Source organism: Eumetopias jubatus, unplaced genomic scaffold (genome assembly GCF_037043125.1).
Source record: "Eumetopias jubatus isolate StellerSeaLion01/CBP00866 unplaced genomic scaffold, mEumJub1_p1.0 scaffold_8, whole genome shotgun sequence".
Taxonomy (NCBI): domain Eukaryota; kingdom Metazoa; phylum Chordata; class Mammalia; order Carnivora; family Otariidae; genus Eumetopias; species Eumetopias jubatus.
In genome coordinates, this window is record NW_028274814.1 from 132,084,287 (window position 1) to 132,103,310 (window position 19,024).

Consider the following 19,024-nt stretch of genomic DNA (forward strand, 5'->3'; position numbering starts at 1 on the left):
TGAGAACCCGAAACTCCTAGGCTGAGAGAGGCATATAAATGAATTCCCGATTAGGATATATGGGCGATGTGGGGGTCTTTGAGGAAAGGAGAGAACTCGGGAGACCTCTCCTCATTCCCTCCAGGGTCCCGGGCAGTAGTGGGGGTTCGGCCTCAGGAAAGAACCTCCACACAGAGGTCAGGGGGCACGCTGGGGGAGAGCCGGCAGAGGAGGGGGAAGGGACAAAGTTTGAAAGTGCCCTTCCAACTCTTCCAGGGAAAGTTTGCTTAGGGGCCCCAAGGACAGAGAAGAGGTAGAGGTACGGGGGGCCCGGTGGCGGGATGACCCCCGAGAGGTGACCGGACCCCGGGGGAGCGACCCCTCCCCCCTGTCCCGGCTCGGCCCGGCTGGGAGTCGCCCGGCTCGGGGCAGTGTGTGTTAGTTGGGGCCGCTTTCCAGCCGCTCCGCCGGGCTGGGGGGTCCCGCTGCGAGCCGGGAGCGGGGTCTCCGGTAGCCCCAGGGGGGAGCTTTGCTACGGGGGGTTTCCTGCACCCGGGCTCCCCGGCCCCGCAGAGCCAGCCCCCCGCAAAGGGGAAATGTGCAGGCGCACCAGCGGTCCTCGGCGCCGTTTGGGGCGCGTGGCGGGCGCGGGGGGCGGCGGCCGGGCCGGCGGGATGCCCGGCGGGGGAGCCCAGGGAGCCAGGCAGCGGTCCCGGGCGGCGGCGGGGAGCAGGAAGGCCCGGGCCGGGGGTAAAGGTCGGATTTGCTCGGCGGAAGAAACACAGATGGCGGCGGCGCGGCGCCATTCCGGGCCGGGAGCAGGCAGCCAGCAGCCCTGTCCTCACCGCGGTCCGCCCGCCGCCGCTAAATACCCGGATGCGCCGCCCGAGCGCCAGACGCGGAGCTGGGAAAAGGGAGGCAGAAGAGGCGGAGGCGGAGGCAGAGCCCGAGCCCGAGCCTGATCCCGAGCCCGAGCCGGAGCCGCAGCCAGGCGCCGAGACCGACCGACCGACCGCCGGGGCTGGGCCCCACAGAGCCGGCCCGGCGAGTCCTCCCGCGACCCGAGCCAGGTCCCTGAGAGCCGGGCCCCGGACTGGCCCGGGAGTCAGGAGGAGCGCCAGAGCAGATCCCGAGTAAGGCTTTCCTGGGCCTCCGACGAGGGCTGGCCCTTTTGAAGGCGCCTCCTTCAACAGCAGGACCAGACAGGCCACCATGACCGAGAATTCCACGTCCACCCCTGCGGCCAAGCCCAAGCGGGCCAAGGCCTCCAAGAAGTCCACAGACCACCCCAAGTATTCAGACATGATCGTGGCTGCCATCCAGGCGGAGAAGAACCGTGCTGGCTCCTCGCGCCAGTCCATCCAGAAGTACATCAAGAGCCACTACAAGGTGGGTGAGAACGCCGACTCGCAGATCAAGTTGTCCATCAAACGCCTGGTCACCACTGGGGTCCTCAAGCAGACCAAAGGGGTGGGTGCCTCAGGGTCCTTCCGGCTGGCCAAAAGCGACGAGCCCAAGAGGTCAGTGGCCTTCAAGAAGACGAAGAAGGAAGTCAAGAAGGTGGCCACGCCAAAGAAGGCAGCCAAGCCCAAGAAGGCTGCGTCCAAAGCCCCAAGCAAGAAGCCCAAAGCCACCCCAGTCAAGAAGGCCAAGAAGAAGCCGGCTGCCACGCCCAAGAAAACCAAAAAACCCAAGACTGTCAAGGCCAAGCCAGTCAAGGCATCCAAGCCTAAGAAGGCCAAACCAGTGAAGCCCAAAGCCAAGTCCAGTGCCAAGAGGGCCGGCAAGAAGAAGTGACAATGAGGCTTTTCTTGTGGACATTCCTGCCTGTCTCCTATTTTCTGTAAATACTTTTTTCTTCCCTCTTGATCTTCATCTGCAGTCCTTTGCCTCTTTCTATTCTGACTTCATAAGAGAATTTGGATTCCTCAGAAATTAGGGAATAATTCATTTTTCCTTAACCAATCGTGCAAGGACAGCAACAACAAATCTCATCTCTAATGATGAGAATGTACTTATATTTTATTTCGTTGCATTGTTATTAATCTACTTAATGGGTTTAGGGACTTGGGTGGGTTTGTGTGTTTTGTTTGGTTGGATGGTTTGTTCAATATGAAGGTAAGGGGGTGGGAGAGAATGGGCAAGGCCGCTGGTTCCAACTAGATGAGGGGGAGCCCGGAAATGGTAAGGTTTGTAGGAGTATCTTTAAGGTGAGCCAGCCTTCTCTAGATTGCACACCCCTTGTGAGAGTTCCAGGACCTTGGTGGGGAGAAGGGAGGGGTGGCAGCAGCTGGATGGCAGATGAGGGAGGTGGGGAAAAAAACACTCGCCGGGCTGACTTCCACCTTCCAATAGTGAGCAGTGGGGGGGTCCAAATCCAGTTTCCTTCTCACGGTTAGTGTGCCCCTGTGGCCTCCCTAATTGTCCTAGGGAAGGGAAGGGGGGGTCAAAGTGACAGCTGGTCTGGGAAGCGGTGGCTTCTCTCAGTCAGCTGGAAACTAGCCATTTGGGGGTCTTTGTGGCTTCAGAAAGTCTCATGTTAAACGGGAGTGGAAATCTTGGGGGAAGGGTGGGGATTTAGTCAGCCAAGTGCCTCAGTGTGCCCTGTTAAAACTTGGGTCTTTCCATATAATTGGATTGTATCATAGGAGGACTTTTTTCCTTTTCCCCTGGTTTTTGGTTCCTCCTGTATAAGAAAGGTGGTTTTGCTTGGTGGCCTGGTGGGGCTCAGCCCTGCCACCTGCCACTTAAAAACCAAAAACCTCCCGACGTCTTTACTTCTGAGTCTTTTATAAAAAGTAGTTGTAGATGGGGGAGGGGGAATGGGCGGGGAGTGGACAGTACGACATACTGCAGTCAATTTTGAATTGCTAAGTAGTTTCACAGAGCTAGGTCTGTGTGTATGTGTGTATATGTATATATACGTATCTAGGGCTAGTACTTAAACGTTTCACACCCGGGAGCTGGGAGAAAAAAACCTGTACAGTCGTCTTTTATTTTTAATAATATAGGAAAATGCGCACTTGCGCGTGGTCCCCCCTCTTTTTTTTTTTTTTAACAAGTGTTATTTGTGCCGGGAAGAATTTGCTGTCTTTGTAATTTTAAAAACTTTAAAATAAAATTGAAAAATGAAAAAAACCTGATCGGTGCATTTTCCCTCACTTTTAAGGCTGGAGGTGAATGCGGAGCAATCGGGCAGGCAGGCTGGGGTGAAATCCTGGGGGCGTTTGCACCTGCGAATGGAGGACGGTTCCGGGAAACGGGGCTGAAGGGTACAGAGCGTGCCTCTGCCTGCTTCTAGGGTCTTGCCTCTTTGGGCTCCAGGGTGCACCCCCTTTCGTTCCGAGCGCTGGGTGTGTAGGCAGGGGATAGGAGTAGGGTGGGGGTGTGGGGGTGTGGGGGTCTGCGGGGCTGGGCCCTGGGACGCGCCACCCTCCGCCGGGTCGCCACCCCTTCCCCTACGCGGAGCGCTCCAGTCTCAACTTAGACACCAATCCGTTTTCATCCTCTGCGGGTTCCGCCAGGCCCCGCCCACCCACCGCTGGGCCCGCCTCCCCGCCCCTCTCGCTCCGATTGGCTGCCGTGGCCCGCCCCCCCAGCCCTCCCCCGGCCCACGGGACCCGGCGGCGGCCGCCGTGCGCACTGCCCTTGGGCCGGCCGGAGCGCTCGGGTGACGGTGGGCACCATGTGGGCCGGTCGCGTGCTCCACGCTGCTTTGTCCGCAGTCCCCCGCGGCCGCCGCGCGCAGTCGGCGCTGACCCAGCTGCGTGGCGTCCTGGAGGAGGAGCTGGAAGCGATCCGCGAGGCTGGCACCTGGAAGAGCGAGCGGGTCATTACGTCCCGTCAGGGGCCGCGCATCCACGTGGACGGCGTCTCCGGAGGTAACTCCCCCCTCCCGGGAGTTGTCGGACCTGGCCGGGTGTTCGAAGACCCTAGTTCCGGGCCTGCGCTGGAATGGTGGGCAGGGGGCGGGTGGGAGTATCTGCACGCGTAGCCGCTGGCCCCTTTCCCAATCCATCAGGCTGACTTTACGGCTTCCCAGGGTTAACTGTAACCTGTTAAACCTGTTTCCACGGAGGGAGGTGATTTGCTGCTGAGCACCTTCTTGACTCAGAGGGTAGGGCTGGAGTGACACCCGGTCCTGTGAGAACGTGAGAGAAAAAGAGAGACACCCAGCTGGCTCCCACCGGGCCGCTTCAGGGAAGGGTGGTGGGAGGCGGCGGCGAGAAGCCCTGCATTTCTGGAGCTGCTTCTTGTGCAGGACTCCACCACCTGCTGCACGTGGTCTCCTGCAAACCTCCAAACGCGGGAATAACTACTCCCATTGTACAGACAAAGAAGCTGAGGCTCAGAGATGTGAAATGGCTTGCCCAAAAGCCCCTGCTAGCGGCAGGCAGAACTGGGCTTTGGTCCGGGTCCTCCTGTATATTGGAGCTGGAAGGTCAGCTAACGGGTCAGAGAAGCTAACTTGCTGGCCAGAGTCACAGCGAGCAAGGGCCCACCAGCTGCTGCAGGGGTCACACCATGAATTGGTCCACTGGGCCTTCCTCATGCCTGTGTAACCAGTGGTCACCACCTGTCTTGTCTGTGCGGGGCCCCAGGTGGTGCTGGTTATAAACAGGCTCCCAAACCCGCCTTCTGCTCAGGAAATAGGCCTGGGATCCTTGGGGCTGTTGTACTCATTTGTAAACCGAGGTCCCAAAAAATCTCTGCCTCCCTCCCCACCCTCGCCTGGGGGAAGCTTGGAGCAGGTCAAAAGATGGGAAATGAGGAGACAGGTTCTCATCTTGCTTTTGCCCTTTACAGGCCTCAGTTTCCCCCTCACGTCAGCTGTGTTCACTTTGCCCTTTATAAGTCAGGAGTTGAGGTCTCAGAGAAACCCCCCACATCCACACACTTTAGGCACGTGATTCTGTACCAGGCAGCAAAGTCAACTGTGTGGAGTCTGAGGACCACGGTGGGCACCCGAGCCAGCTCTCTTTGACCCACAAGGGAGCCAAGGCCCGCATGAGGGGTTGCTGGTAGTCTTCAGGGACAGGAGAAACCTGTGAGGTAGGGCTACATTCCTCAATGGGTAGAATGTGATTCAGAGCCAGTCTAAACTTCTTATCCTTCAAGGCACCACTCTGAAGGTCCTTTCCTGACCCTCCCTCTCCTGTAGCTGTCGGATTCAGTACCTCCTAGGGGCCCCTAGTTCCCCCATCCTGACCTCTGCCCCAGAGTGGGTCATACTGTGTGGGTGTTGCCTTCTCAAGGGTGAATCCAGGGTTGTTGCCTCTCTAAGTCCCCAGGGCCTGGCACTGGCGCTTTTCCAGGCCCTTTCTTGCCCTGAGCTGCTGTGTCCATACCATCCTCCACCTCAGGAATCCTTAACTTCTGTGCCAACAACTACCTGGGCCTGAGCAGCCACCCCGAGGTGATCCAGGCAGGTCTGCAGGCCCTGGAGGAGTTTGGAGCCGGCCTTAGCTCTACCCGCTTCATCTGTGGGACCCAGGTACACAGAGGCTGTTGTGGGGTTTGGGGGGGCTGCCTTGTCCCCAGCGTTGGGCACCGACCCCAGTTGCCTGCTTCCCACAGTCAACAGGGCTGGTTTAGCCAGCTCAGCTCATCCCAGGGCCGTGGGCCCACTCCTAGCCTAGAGCTATCCACCAGAAAGGCCGGTTCAGGCTTCTGTTGTGTTGCAAAAGAAACTCTTCCTCTCAGAGCATCCCTTTCCCCCACCTGCATGCAAAAATGCTTAGAACAGTGCCTGGCACATAGAAGTGCTCAATAAATGTCGATTATTTTATTGTGTGAATGTTACAAAATAAACATACACATATGAAACTTACAGTGCTTACTGTGTACCAGGTACTATATTAAGAACATTACAAATATTAACTTATTAATGCTCCTAACAGTCATAAGTGATGGGTGCTGTTCTTGTCTCTGTCACAGAGATGAGGATGCCGAAGCCCGGAGAAATTAAGTGACTTACTCTAGGGCACACCGCCTCTTATGATAAGAGTTTAACCCAGGTGGCTTGGCTCCTGACTACTTGTGATTATTACTACCCATCTTCTCAGAAAAGGGACGGTGAAATGAATGTCAGAAGCAGGACTCCTAACCCCCAGCCAGGGCACTTTCCGACAAAACCCTCACCCTGACCGGACAGCTTTCAAATATAAGAATTTGAGGCCCAAAGGAACCTACGTAATCCTTTTCTTTGCCATTAAGCAACCAAAAAAGGCACTTAGTTTGATGTCGGGAAGACAGCTTCCCTTGCCATCATCACCCATAATTCCTCATTGGGACCCCTCAGTGGGGTCTCCCCGTTACAAACGAAGGTCCAACCAGGAAGGGACACCGAGCGAGCCCCTGATTCCTCAGTGAGAACCATCTGCCAGGTTCCTGTTGACTCTGGGGGAACTCTTGTGATGAAGACAGAAGGGAGAGGCCAGTGGGGCACCTGGGTGGCTCAGTCGTTAAGCGTCTGCCTTCGGCTCGGGTCATGATCCCAGGGTCCTGGGATCGAGCCCCGCATCGGGCTCCCTGCTCAGCGGGAGACCTGCTTCCCCCTCTCCCACTCCCCCTGCTTGTGTTCCCTCTCTCGCTGTGTCTCTCTCTGTCAAATAAATAAATAAAAATCTTAAAAAAAATAATAATAATAAAGGGAGAGGCCAAGGCTGTAGGCCTTCTGTGATGAGTCTGTGACCCTCTAAAGCCTCTGTCCCCAGGACTTGTTTCGGGCGACCCTGCAGGCATTAACACTTGTTTCACTCTGTTTCTTTAGAGCATCCACAAGGATCTGGAAGCAAAGATAGCCCACTTCCACCAGCGGGAGGATGCCATCCTGTACCCTAGCTGTTTTGATGCCAACACTGGCCTCTTTGAGGTGTGGGGAGAGGGGACTGCTCGGCTGTGGAAGGCTCGGGGGCGAGCAGTGAGGAGCACCCGGCGGGATGTCAGTGCCGCGCCTAGAGGCTCTAGTGCCCGTTTCTTCTTTTTTTTTTTTTAAAGATTTTATTTATTTATTTCAGAGAGAGAGAGAATGAGAGATAGAGAGCACGAGAGGGAAGAGGGTCAGAGGGAGAAGCAGACTCCCTGCTGAGCAGGAAGCCCGAGGTGGGACTCGATCCCGGGACTCCAGGATCATGACCTGAGCCGAAGGCAGTCGCTCAACCAACTGAGCCACCCAGGCGCCCTCTAGTGCCCATTTCTTATGGAGGCTAAGGTTGGGACAAGTAGGTGCTCCAGGAGGAATCCTGGGACCTGCAAGGGACCAGCTTCCGGGGCACTGGGGAGATAACCTCCATCAGTGGGGAGGCCAGAGATAGCCGGGGCCAGGTACTCGCCAAACATGTTCTCACCTGCTCTCCCAGGAGCTGGGCCCTGGTCCAGCCCAGACCTGGGGCCCTGGGGACCCAGATAGAGGCAAATGGGGGCTCCATGCCTCCCTGCCCAGACGAATGCGCCGGATGGCAGTGACATTTTGACTCAGGTAGACATGGGGAGAGAGAACCCCCTAGGTGGTTGGGCAATAGCTCTACTCCGACTGCCTTCTTCCAGGCCCTGCTGACCCCACAGGACGCAGTCCTGTCGGACGAGCTGAACCATGCCTCCATCATCGATGGCATCCGTCTGTGCAAGGCCCATAAGTACTGTTACTGCCACCTGGACATGGCTGACTTGGAGGCCAAGCTGCAGGAGGCCCAGGTGGGGTGAGGCCCGGGTGGGGTGAGGCCCAAGGGTTCCAGAGGCAAGAACCGGGCTTATGCTCAGCCTCGGCACTGCTGAATGAACTGAGGCTTAGAGGGACCAACTTAGCACTCGCAGACAAAGAACATGAAAGTTTGAAACAGCCAAGAACTGAACCCAAATCCCTCCACCCCAAGGCTTTATCCCGTTGTCCAGGCTGCCTTGACTTTTAGCAATCACCTTATGTGTGGCAGGGCCTGCTGGGCATAAAGGTGGGATGAGCTTCGGGATAGAAGTGGCCCCACCCCACCCTCCCTCTCGCAGGGGAGACTGAGCTGTTTTCACTTGCCCACTGGAAGAGGTGGGCAAGGCTCAGGGAGGCACAGATGAGGGGCAGGATGTTCCAGCCCCAACACAGTAAGGCTTATGTGCTCACCTCTGTGCCAGACCCTGAGCAAGGTAAGCTCTTAGAGCCCCAAGCAGCATAGAGAATGGGAGGATTGGCCCAACTTGGGACACCAGCCATCACCTGCCCATGGCTTCCCTGCAGAAGCATCGACTGCGCTTGGTGGCCACTGATGGGGCCTTTTCCATGGACGGCGACATCGCGCCCCTGCGGGAGATCTGCCACCTTGCCTCTCGATATGGTGCCCTGGTCTTTGTGGATGAATGCCATGCTACTGGCTTCTTGGGGGCCACAGGACGGTGGGACCATACATCACCTAGGGCCTTGGGTCGGGCTTCTGAGGGTGGGTGGGAAACCAGGACGCCAGCCCCTCACCCAACCCATGATCCCTGGGCACTCAGGAAGCCAGTGGTGGCAGAGGTAGCTTCCCTTGCAGGGGCACGGATGAGCTGCTGGGTGTGATGGACCAGGTCACCGTCATCAACTCCACACTGGGGAAGGCACTGGGTGGAGCCTCAGGTACCTGCAGGGTCATGGCCCTGGGGTCCCCTTATCCACAGGGAGGGCCCTGGAGAGGTCTCAGGGCAGGTGCAGAGGGGCGACCTGGGACCACACGGAAGAGGGTAGCATGGACTGTCCTCTCGGGGGGGGCTCGGGGTAGACTCTGGCCCCTGGCCTCTGACTCCCACCCTCACCTCTGTCCTTGTCCTCAGGGGGCTACACGACGGGGCCCGGGCCCCTGGTGTCCCTGCTACGGCAGCGCTCCCGGCCCTACCTCTTCTCCAACAGCCTGCCACCTGCTGTCGTTGGCTGTGCCTCCAAGGCCCTGGACCTGCTCATGGAGAGCAATGCCATTGTGCAGACTATGGCAGCCAAGACCCAGCGGTGCGGTCCCTGGCAGGGGTGGGGCAGGCTGGGGTCGGGGAGCTGGTAGGGGCCTGTCCCCGGTATGCCCGCCCAGGCCTACGGGTTCTGCCTCTGCCCACACCATGCTCCCAGCAGATTGCACTGGGACTCGGTCCTTTTAATCAAGGGCTGCCTGCCCACCCACCTCCCTCTTCTCTGTCTCTGCCTCTTCCTTCCATTTCCTGGTACATTTATCTGTCAATGACCTTGTGTCTCCCCATCTTGCATTATCCTGTCTTGTCTTTTTTTTTTTTTTTTTAAGATTTTATTTACTTGTTTGACGGGGGGGGGGAACACAGGGGGGAGTGGGAGAGGGAGAAGCAGGCTTCCCGCCGAGCAGGGAGCCCGATGTGGGGCTTGATCCCAGGACCCTGGGATCATGACCTGAGCTGAAGGGAGACGCTTAACGACTGAGCCACCCAGGCGCCCCTATCCTGTCTTCTCACGCTCTGTTTTGGTCTGCCCTTTCCTTTGCCCGGCTCCCCATCTGCCTCTCTGGGTCTGCATCTGTCTCCGTTGGTCCATCCTGCAGACTTGGGCACAGATCTTGGATCGTGTGCTCATCAGGAGTGGGTGTGAACACTCCACAGCCCCCGGCTACCTGTGACACCCAGCTTGTGCCCACAGTTTCCGCAGTAAGATGGAGGCTGCTGGCTTCACCATCTTGGGAGCCAGTCACCCTATCTGCCCTGTGATGCTGGGTGATGCTCGGCTGGCTTCTTGCATGGCAGATGACATGCTAAAGAGAGGTAAGGAAGCTGGGACAAGGGGGGACCGGTTATGGGTCCTCAGAGAAAAGAGGGAACCCCTATACTGTGAATGCTCCCCCATACCTTCACCCTACTGCCCCCTTTAGACCAGCTGTCTGTCCAAGCTGAAAATCCCAGGCCATCACTCAGTCTCATGTCTGTGAGACCTTGGGCACCTCCCTTGCCCTCTGTGACCCGCAGGGGAGTAGGAACCATGTGTCATGTCTCCGAAAGGCTGTCTGGCTTTGGTGAGCCCCAGGTTGACGCTTTCTACCTTACCAGGCATCTTTGTCATCGGGTTCAGCTATCCAGTGGTCCCCAGGGGCAAGGCCCGGATCCGGGTGCAGATCTCAGCAGTGCACAGTGAGGAGGACATCGACCGCTGTGTGGAGGCCTTCGTGGAGGTGGGGCGGCTGCATGGGGCACTACCCTGACCTGGCTGGTGACAAGCAGAGCCAAGGTCCCCCTCCCTCCACATTGACAAAAGGGCCCTTTTGTCAGCCCAGGCCAGAGACTCTGAGCCCTGTCAAAGTCCTGGGGCTGGGCTGGGGCAAGGCCTGTGCTTGTGGTTGAGAGTGCTAAGCAATAAGTGTGGAAACGGGCTGACATGTTGGTGTGCTTTATTCTCTCCAGGCAGGCCCAGTCCTGTGACCAGTTGAAGAATCAGGCAGGAGCTGGGGCTCTGAGGGCAGGCTCCTGAGTAGATCAGAGCTGACCACCTACCCCAGGTTAAGATGAGACCCACGCAGTGGGGATAATGTAGGCAGGGGCCCCCCATGTGGCACAACTGGATTCTGTGCTGCTAGAGAGGATCAGCTACGCACCAACCCTGCGGGTCCTCTCCCACCCAACCCACCCCACTTACTCTTCAGCCTCCGGAGAACACCTCGCTTTCTGCTCCCCATCCAGAGGGTGGCTTACAGCTGCCCAGATAAGGAGGGGCTGGGCACCCAAACCCATGTGTGGATGGAGAGGCAGAGGAGTCAGGCCCCAAAGGAAAGAACGTAGGTCACTATTGGAAAGGCCCCTGACAGTCTGGAACCATGTATTTTAGCCCACTTTGCCCCTGACTCTGTGGTCTTGGGCAGGCCCCTTCACCTGTGTGTGCCTCAGTTTCCCGCACCGTACCAAGAGTGGATGTTACATTGGTATTACTGGGGTCCTTCCATCCGGCTCATTGCAAGGCCGACTGGCCTGCTGATCAGCCGCCAGGGGGCGCAGCGAGCTCAGGCTCCGGCTGCTATCGCGGCGTCCGCTCCAGAATCCAGGTCTTGGAGTCAGCTAGGCAGCCGGCCTGCAAGGCTCTCGGGAGAGCTGATTTGCTGCTGCCAAGGCCCCATCCACACTTGTCCCCAGCAAGGGCTCGCTGCTCCCCTAGTGGACACGATGACAGCCCCCTTCCCACAGTCGCTGTCCCTGGTCCTTGTCTCTTCATTGTCCTCCCCACTCAGCGCTATGGGCCCGGGGCCGGGGGCCAGGCGGGATAGGTTCTGATTCACCGCAGCTCCCCCCTCAGCGTGGCATGGCCTCGGGAAGCTCGTACCTCGCTGGAGGTAGGGCAGGGAGGATGAAAGGGCCCTTCCTCGTTCACAACAGGGAACTAGGACCCCCTCGACCCCCCAGCCCTGCCCTTAGTCTGGATGTCCGGATGGACGGTCTGGGAGAGCTGCAGGGATCCTAACTCTGGGATTCTGGGAATCCTAAGCTTGTGGTCTGGAAGAGCTTGAGGCTGGGGTCCAGGAGCTCCAGGTGCTGGGAGATGGCAGCCCAGGGAAGAGGACTGCCTTGGCCACAGCAGCGGCGCGAATACTTGCGAGACGCTGCCACGCGGGGTAGTGTACCTGGCGCAGGTGCACTGCTGCAGCAGCGAGTGCATACGGCCTGGCACCAGCCCGCAGCCCGACGTGCGCGATCTGCGTAGGCCGGCGGGTTACACGGGGTGGCCACAAGCAGCCACCGGGCAACGCATTACAGCAGTAGCTGTGGCCTGTCCGGCGGGGCCAGAAAGCCGGGCCCAGGTCCACCCGCCCGTGGCTCAGAGCACGCGCCGGCCCTTCCCGTGGCTCCCGCGCGCCGCGGCTGGCGTTGCGCCCCCCGGCGGCCGGCGTAGGCAGCTGCATTGCCGCGGTAGCGCGCCACGCCGTCGGTCAGCTCGCGGCTCGGCGTGCGGCGCTGCACCGGCTCCCATCCGCCGGCATCCAGAAGGGCCGGTAGGAAGCGGCAGCAGGCGCAGCGGTACCTCTGGGCGCACGTGCTGGGATTGTACGCGTACTGGTAGTGGCCCGACGTCCGCGACAGCCTTAGAGCCGTGCAGGACAGGAGGGCCGGCCACGGATCAGCTGCACCTCCACCTCCAAAGACCGCTCCCACGGCGCGCGGTCCATGTCCTCTGCGCCGGGCTCCGGGTTCAAGGCTGCGGCCTCCTGGAGCAAGAGGAAGAGGTGGTGCCAGGGACGCGCTGGGGCTCGGGCCTAGGCCTTGACAGCGCGTTCTTCCTGCCTGCCCCACGCTGGTCCTCTGTGGTTGTCTCGGTCCTCCCGCCCTCCCTCCTTCCCTCTGTCGTTATCAGCGGCTCAGCCTTGCCCTGCTTCAAGCTCTTGCCCTAGTTCTGTAGCAGTGCATCCGGAGCCTTGTCCTGGGCCAGGCGGAGCCTTTTGGGCTGGAGGCTTCCAAAAGGAGAGAGGATAGTGTGTCAGGGATCTCAGGGACTTTCAGAATTCAGGGTGGTTGTAGACCTTTGACAGTCAAGGATTCTAAAACCCCAGTGCACTGGGGCTAGAATCCTGCAATTCTGCACTTCACCTTCTACCATTCTAATTCCTTAATTCAATTCTGATAGCTCTGAATTCAGGACAGTCTAGGCATGATTCCTGGTATCTTCTGTTTAGTGAATATTTTTTTTAAGATTTTATTTATTTGTCAGAAAGAGCGCACAAGCAGGGGGAGCGGCAGGCAGAGGGAGAAGCAGGCTCCCCGCTGAGCAGGGAGGAGCTGGGGCTCCATCCCAGGACCCCCGGATCATGACCTGAGCTGAAGGCAGACGCTTAACCGACTGAGCCACCCAGGCGTCCCTGTTTAGTGAATATTTCCAAAAATTGGGGGATGCTCTGCATCTGGAGCAAGTGGCATCAGGCTTTCAAGAAATACCTCTGAGCACTCAGGAAAATCCCAGCGGTCTGGGAAGAGCTAGTCCTGGGGAGTCTCTTCCCCAGCTCTTTGGGCCTTGAATGCAAGTCCTGGCTCTATCAGTGTCCCCTCAAACTATTTTCTCCCCTTTCACAGACTTCCTATTAACATTCCCCCCAACCTCCCAGCTTCTAGAAAGACCACATGTAGTCTCTACCATCTCTTCTCTCCCTAAACTCATTGCAGACTCTTTTGCCTCCAGTACACTTGTTCAGTTTATCAACAACCTCACTATTATGAAATCCAGGGTACCTCACTGCCCCCCCCATCCCCGACTAGTCTTTCTAAGCCTCTGGAAGCATTTGGCCATGTGGCCCACTTCTCCAAGAGTTCCAGGCTAGAACCCCATGCATGACTGAATCATACAGCCATTCACCAAGACCGATTGATTAACCTCTGGCTTTTGCCCGAACAAGAGGCTCCTAACGGGTCAATCATTAAATCACTCCGCTTCTGTCCATCCTTTTCACCCCAGGCCAAAATAAACCAACTACAAACCAAATGGGCAGACCGTGGCCCTGCTCTAAAACTTTCACTAGTTCCCCATTGCCCTCAGGCTAAAGCCAAACTCTTTGGATGGGCACAAAAACCCTCCCATCTCCAGCCAGACTGAACCTCTGGAACAAGCTTAGGAAATTTAATGGGCCCCAGAATTCTCAGGGACTGGGGGAGGAGTCCTGTCTGGTCTCCAAAAAAGAGACTCAGATTGTGGTTTCCTAGCCTAGGACACCCCATTCAAGATGAGGAATCCTTTCTGAGCTTGGATTAGAGCCCTACTTGGAGCAGAGAAAGGAAAGACAGGGAGTGAGTCATTAGGCGGGAGGCGGGAGTGCCAGGAATGGGCTGGGCCCTGGGCATGGAGGGGTTAACTCTAAAACGAATCTCAGAGAGCGAGATCAATGGGTTACTCGCTGCAGAAAGAGGCAGAAGCAACGCAGGGAGGCAGAAAAGAACCAGGCAGAAAAGCATGCCACCCGGGGGAAATCAGGGACCAAGGAGGAGGTGGCCAGTGGCTACTCCGGAGGGAGCGCTCGAGTCTGGCTCAGCAGAGGAGGTGCCGTAAAGGAGAAGAGGGAGAAGCAGGAGGAAGACCTGCACCTTCAGGGAGGCACCAACGGGCAGCCACTGAACCAAGAGGCAGCCTCAGTCTGGCCGGTTCACCCAGGATCAAGCGGGGCCTGGTGCCCAGAGTTGAGGTGGGTGTTGCCCTTCCTGAGCTTCAGGGGGCTTGCTGCATGCTGGGGTTGGGGGTGCAGATATTGCCTTTCTTCCATCCACCCTGCCTGCCCCTCCCCATGCCCTTCATGTGTCAGAGGTTCCAGGCATGCGGGGGGATCCGCAGGTAGTAGCCCAGATGGGCGATGGGTGGGGCAAGGGTGAGAGTGGGCCCAGCGTGCATAAATGCACACACATATACTTGCACATGGCAGAAGCACCACCTGTTACAGGCTGTCAGCCGAGCACTCCAGCCTGGGAGTCAGGGTACCAGGGTGGCAACGGCCCCAGGTCTGCCACTCAAAAGTGTGATATTAGCCTCCCATGTCCCCTCTCTGAGCCTCAGTTTCCTCTTGTGCGAAAAGGGGGCAGTGACCTATATGGTTTTCCCAGCTGTGCCACTGTGTGGGGCTTTCCCTAAACTGGACTTTAAGATGACTCAGGGATATCACCCGGGTTTCGCTGACTTTGACCCATGTCCCAGACTCTTCCCTGAGCTTCGAACCCCCTTGGAGAAGTGAGGTAGATCTATCAGCAACTTGGGTTGCGCTTGCCCCTCCCCCATCTGCCATGTCCTCACCCCATTCTGCCGGGAGGTGTCCATCACCTAATCATCTTTCATGGGGGTGTTCCCTAGGAAACTGAGAAACCCACCTCCAACATGTATGCGATTGTGCCAGGCTTACACAGGTGGATCTCAGGGATAACTTTTGGCTGTCTCCCCACTCCTGCCTCCATCCCCCATGAGCTCCCTGCCCAGGAGACCTGGCCAGGCCCAGGCTAGGGGCCTGGATCGAGACCCCCGGTTCAAGTAACCAGAGCCGGGGGCTCCTGTCTGAGGACTCCAGCTTCTTTTCCTCAGGTGCCCATTGGATGGGGAGATGGCTGATGCGCAGAACATCTCGCTAGACAGCCCCGGGAGCGTGGGGGCTGTGGCAGTGCCTGTGGTGTTCGCCCTCATCTTCCTGCTGGGCACAGTGGGCAATGGGCTGGTGCTGGCCGTGCTGTTGCAGCCCAGCCCCGGTGCCTGGCAGGAGCCCGGCAGCACTACGGATCTATTCATCCTCAACCTAGCGGTGGCCGACCTATGCTTCATCCTGTGCTGCGTGCCCTTCCAGGCCGCCATCTACACACTGGACGCCTGGCTCTTTGGGGCCCTCGTTTGTAAGGCTGTGCACCTGCTCATCTACCTCACCATGTACGCCAGCAGCTTCACACTGGCCGCCGTCTCGGTGGACAGGTGCGCTGTGCCTGGGATCTGGCTGGGTCTGGGCTGGGGAGGGAAGACCTGAACAGATTCCTCAGGAAGGGGGCGGGGGGGACCAAGGAGGGAGATGCGAGGGAGAGAAGGAACCGCTCTTCCCGCCGGCCACCACCAGCCAGTCTCAGAGCGTGCTCCAGGGGACCATCCTGCCCTCCCCCCAACTCCACTGTGAGCTGTGTCTTAGGTAGTAGGTGCTCCGTAAGTGTGACACGAATGGCAGAAAGAACACATCAATGAAATCATCAGTTATTTTATTACCGCCCACACCCAGCCCAGGCTGTGGTCATACCTGTTTTCGGCGTTCCAAACGTGGGGTCCAATCTAGGCTCCCTCTCTAGCTTGATGACCTTGGGCAAGTCCCTTCCCTCCAAGCCTCGAACCCAGCCTTGCTAGCTGCCAGGCACTGCTCTAAGCGCTTGGCGGGTTACTGCCCTTCACCCGCGCCGCCACCCCGCGAGGCAGGTCGCCAGACGCGGAGGGCCAGGCCGCGCGGGCCCGCAGGTGCCGGCGCAGCGTCCACTCGGGGGGCGGGGGGCGGGGGGCGCGAGGCGCGGGGGCCGGTCGCCCGGCCTCCCGCCTGCCGCGCTGACCCGGCGCCCGCCCGCAGGTACCTGGCCGTGCGGCACCCGCTGCGCTCGCGGGCCCTGCGCACGCCGCGCAACGCCCGCGCCGCCGTGGGCCTCGTCTGGCTGCTGGCGGCGCTCTTCTCGGCGCCCTACCTCAGCTACTACGGCACGGTGCGCTACGGCGCGCTCGAGCTCTGCGTGCCCGCCTGGGAGGACGCGCGCCGGCGCGCCCTCGACGTGGCCACCTTCGCCGCCGGCTACCTGCTGCCCGTGGCCGTGGTGAGCCTGGCCTACGCGCGCACGCTGCGCTTCCTGTGGGCCGCCGTGGGCCCCGCGGGCGCGGCGGCGGCCGAGGCCCGGCGCAGAGCCACGGGCCGCGCGGGGCGCGCCATGCTGGCGGTGGCCGCGCTCTACGCCCTCTGCTGGGGCCCGCACCACGCGCTCATCCTCTGCTTCTGGTTCGGCCGCTTCGCCTTCAGCCCGGCCACCTACGCCTGCCGCCTGGCCTCGCACTGCCTCGCCTACGCCAACTCCTGCCTCAACCCGCTCGTCTACGCGCTCGCCTCGCGCCACTTCCGCGCGCGCTTCCGCCGCCTGTGGCCCTGCGGCCGCCGCCGCCGCCACCACCACCAGCACCACCACCACCACCACCACCAGCACCGCCGCCGCCGCTCCCGCTGCCCCCCGGGCGCCCGCCGCCGCGTCCGCCCCGCCGCCGCGGGCCCCGCCGGCTGCCCCGGGGACGCCGGGCCTCGCGGGAGGCTGGCGGCGGGCGGCGGCGGCCGGGGCGGGGATCCGAGGGAAGAGCCCGCCGGCGCCGGAGAGGCTGGACGGGCCCCGTCTGCCCCAGGACCGGAATGAACCTCGTCCGCCTCCACTCTGCGGGGTGACCGTCTCTGTCTGTCGCTCCGCTTCCCCCAGGCCACGACGCTACCAGGGGATGGCGCCAGGCAGGACTCCTCCGAGGCGCACTGGCTGAGCTGGGGCTCCAGGCCGGTGGACGCCCCTGGGCGGCGAAATTGGGTCCACCCAGCCAAGCGCAGCCCGCCCCCCCCTCCCCTCAGGCAGCCCCCAGACTCTGGCCATAGCCAGTCTGGCACGAAGGCAGCTCCTCCGCCCACCCCCTGCAACTCGATCAGCACCTTCGAGGCCCTGCTTTCTCCACCACCCTTCATCAAGCCCCTTCTCCCTTTCAGGCCGTGCCCTGGGTAACGTAACACTAGCAGCTGATTTAGCAGTTATGAAGAGTTTACTGTGTATCTTATGCGGTGCTACACTCTTCAATCTAATTATCAAAGCAGCTTTGCAAGATAGATATGATTAGTTCCATTTCTACGGACGAAGAAGTCAAGAATCCAAGACTTAGTGATTTGGGGCACCTGGGTGGCTTAGTCAATGGAGCATTTGACTCTCGATCTCGGGGTCGTGGGTTCAAGCCCGCTGAGTGTAGAGATTATTTAAAAATAAAATCTTTAAATAAAAATTTTAGTGATTTGCCCAAGGTCACATAGCTAGTGTCTGGCAGAAGTTGGATTCAAACCCACTGCTGTTTAACTTTTTCTGCTCACTGGAACCACCTTCTCCACCTTTGGGGCCTCTGTCCTCAGTTTCCATGGTTTCCAAGGTTTTCCTTGGTTCTTCCTGATTCTGCATCAGCCTTCTTCCCTAAACCGGCAGCTCCCCACACTTGACTGGATGCTCTGGAAACCTCAGAGAGCTCCCGGTCCCCTTCCTGTTCTGTTCAGTTCTGTTCAGCTACTCAGGCCAGCGAGTCCAGATGGGCTTCCCCCAGCCACCCAGTCCTAGGTCCATTGCCTGACCCCAACCCCTTGCATTATTCCTTCAGCCACTTGGTGCTCCTGGCTCAGGTGAGACGCTGAGCCACACTCGGGTCCCAGCTGGCAGCCCTGGCTGCCCCGTAGCCCCCTCCCTCCCTGTCCATGCACACAGCGGGATAGTCCGTGGCTGCGGCAACCTCCTATTTAACCAATAAATCAATCTCAGTGGTGGCAGAGCTACCCATTTCCCTCCCTCCCTTCCCCCCACCACACGTCAATAATATTTATGAGCTCAGGCTGAGGCCTGAGACCTTTCAGCCTCCTTGTCTCCCTGGCACACCTCCCGGCTGCTGGGCACCCCGGGAAGGCCCCTCCCCGACAGTAGGCAGCTGCTGAGTCCTGCTCACTGCCTGCCACCTGCCCCAGACCCAGGGGTCAGAGTGTCAGTCACTCTTCACAGGGGGAGGCTGAGACCAGTTGGGGGAAGTGACTGCTTTGAGAGCCCAGCACGGGGGCCTGACCCGAGGCCTGGTGTTCTCTCTGCCGCGTCTCTGCCAAGGTTCCCATGGCTGGCTCAGGCCACGGCAGTGGGAGAGTTTCCCGGATGGCAGGGGTGTGAAGCTGCCCGCTTCTGCAGCACCGCCTCCCCCCACCATGGCCTCGACCTCCCCGTGGCCGTCACTCACACCTCGCAGACAAGAGACACTACCTCCATTTTCAGAATTGGAAACTGAGGCTCCAGGAGATGAGGTAGCTTGGCCAGAGCTGGGATCCTACCTGGGCCTCACAGAGGGCTCCCATGGCAGGCCAGGCAGCACGGGAAAACATCTAAGACCACCTGTCAAAGTTTGCCACACGACACTGGTGAGTGCCTGCAAAGTAGAATGGGGAACAACGTCTCTGGGGGGGGGGGGTTGTTTATGCGGTGCTTGGGCAGCCACCCAGCTGGCTGCGGCTCCTCAGTCAGCTCTGTGAGCAGGGACAAGTGCCTGACTGGGAACAGCCTCCATCTGGGACAGGGAAGAGACAAGATCACCTAGCCAGGGAGGCGCAGAGCCCGTTTGAACCTGCAGGAAACCCCAGGCCTGGGGCGGGGGTGTGGGTCAGGGGGAGGCTTCCTCAGTGGCCTGGGGTCTCTGCGCAACTGGCAGAGGGACAGTGGTATAGCCCAGGCCCCTGGCTGGACTCCAGGGCCTCCTGCTTCTGAAGTGAGTCTCTTTGGCCCACTGGAGGCTCTGACTAATGGACGACAGTATAGCCTGGACCAGAGTCGGCACACAACAGGTATTTGATACACG

At 59.4% G+C, this 19,024-nt stretch overlaps 3 protein-coding genes across 5 annotated transcripts; all 3 read left to right on the forward strand.

The window, feature by feature from the left end:
- The first annotated feature begins 848 nt into the window (after positions 1-848).
- Positions 849-3,111, forward strand: H1-0 (H1.0 linker histone). Its single transcript, XM_028115668.2, has one exon. It carries the CDS (start codon positions 1,192-1,194, stop codon positions 1,774-1,776), a length of 585 nt encoding a protein of 194 aa, XP_027971469.1. The 5' UTR covers positions 849-1,191; the 3' UTR covers positions 1,777-3,111.
- Positions 3,112-3,599: 488 nt separating this feature from the next.
- Positions 3,600-10,306, forward strand: GCAT (glycine C-acetyltransferase). 2 transcript variants are annotated; one of them, XM_028115570.2, is made up of 9 exons: positions 3,600-3,860; positions 5,343-5,473; positions 6,752-6,853; positions 7,528-7,674; positions 8,207-8,361; positions 8,499-8,581; positions 8,776-8,947; positions 9,596-9,717; positions 10,000-10,306. In XM_028115570.2, the coding sequence occupies exons 1-9, from the start codon at positions 3,665-3,667 to the stop codon at positions 10,149-10,151; spliced, it is 1,260 nt and encodes a 419-aa protein (XP_027971371.1). In that variant the 5' UTR covers positions 3,600-3,664; the 3' UTR covers positions 10,152-10,306. The 2 variants fall into 2 exon arrangements, with proteins under 2 accessions (XP_027971371.1, XP_027971370.1); XM_028115569.2 differs by lacking the exon at positions 6,752-6,853.
- A 4,693-nt stretch (positions 10,307-14,999) lies between these two features.
- GALR3 (galanin receptor 3) lies at positions 15,000-16,809 on the forward strand. Of its 2 annotated transcripts, XM_088025676.1 has the most exons (3): positions 15,000-15,358; positions 15,990-16,567; positions 16,622-16,809. In XM_088025676.1, exons 1-3 carry the CDS (start codon positions 15,000-15,002, stop codon positions 16,807-16,809), a joined length of 1,125 nt encoding a protein of 374 aa, XP_087881802.1. The 2 variants fall into 2 exon arrangements, with proteins under 2 accessions (XP_087881802.1, XP_027971459.2); XM_028115658.2 differs by having other exon boundaries at positions 15,990-16,809.
- Positions 16,810-19,024: the final 2,215 nt, after the last annotated feature.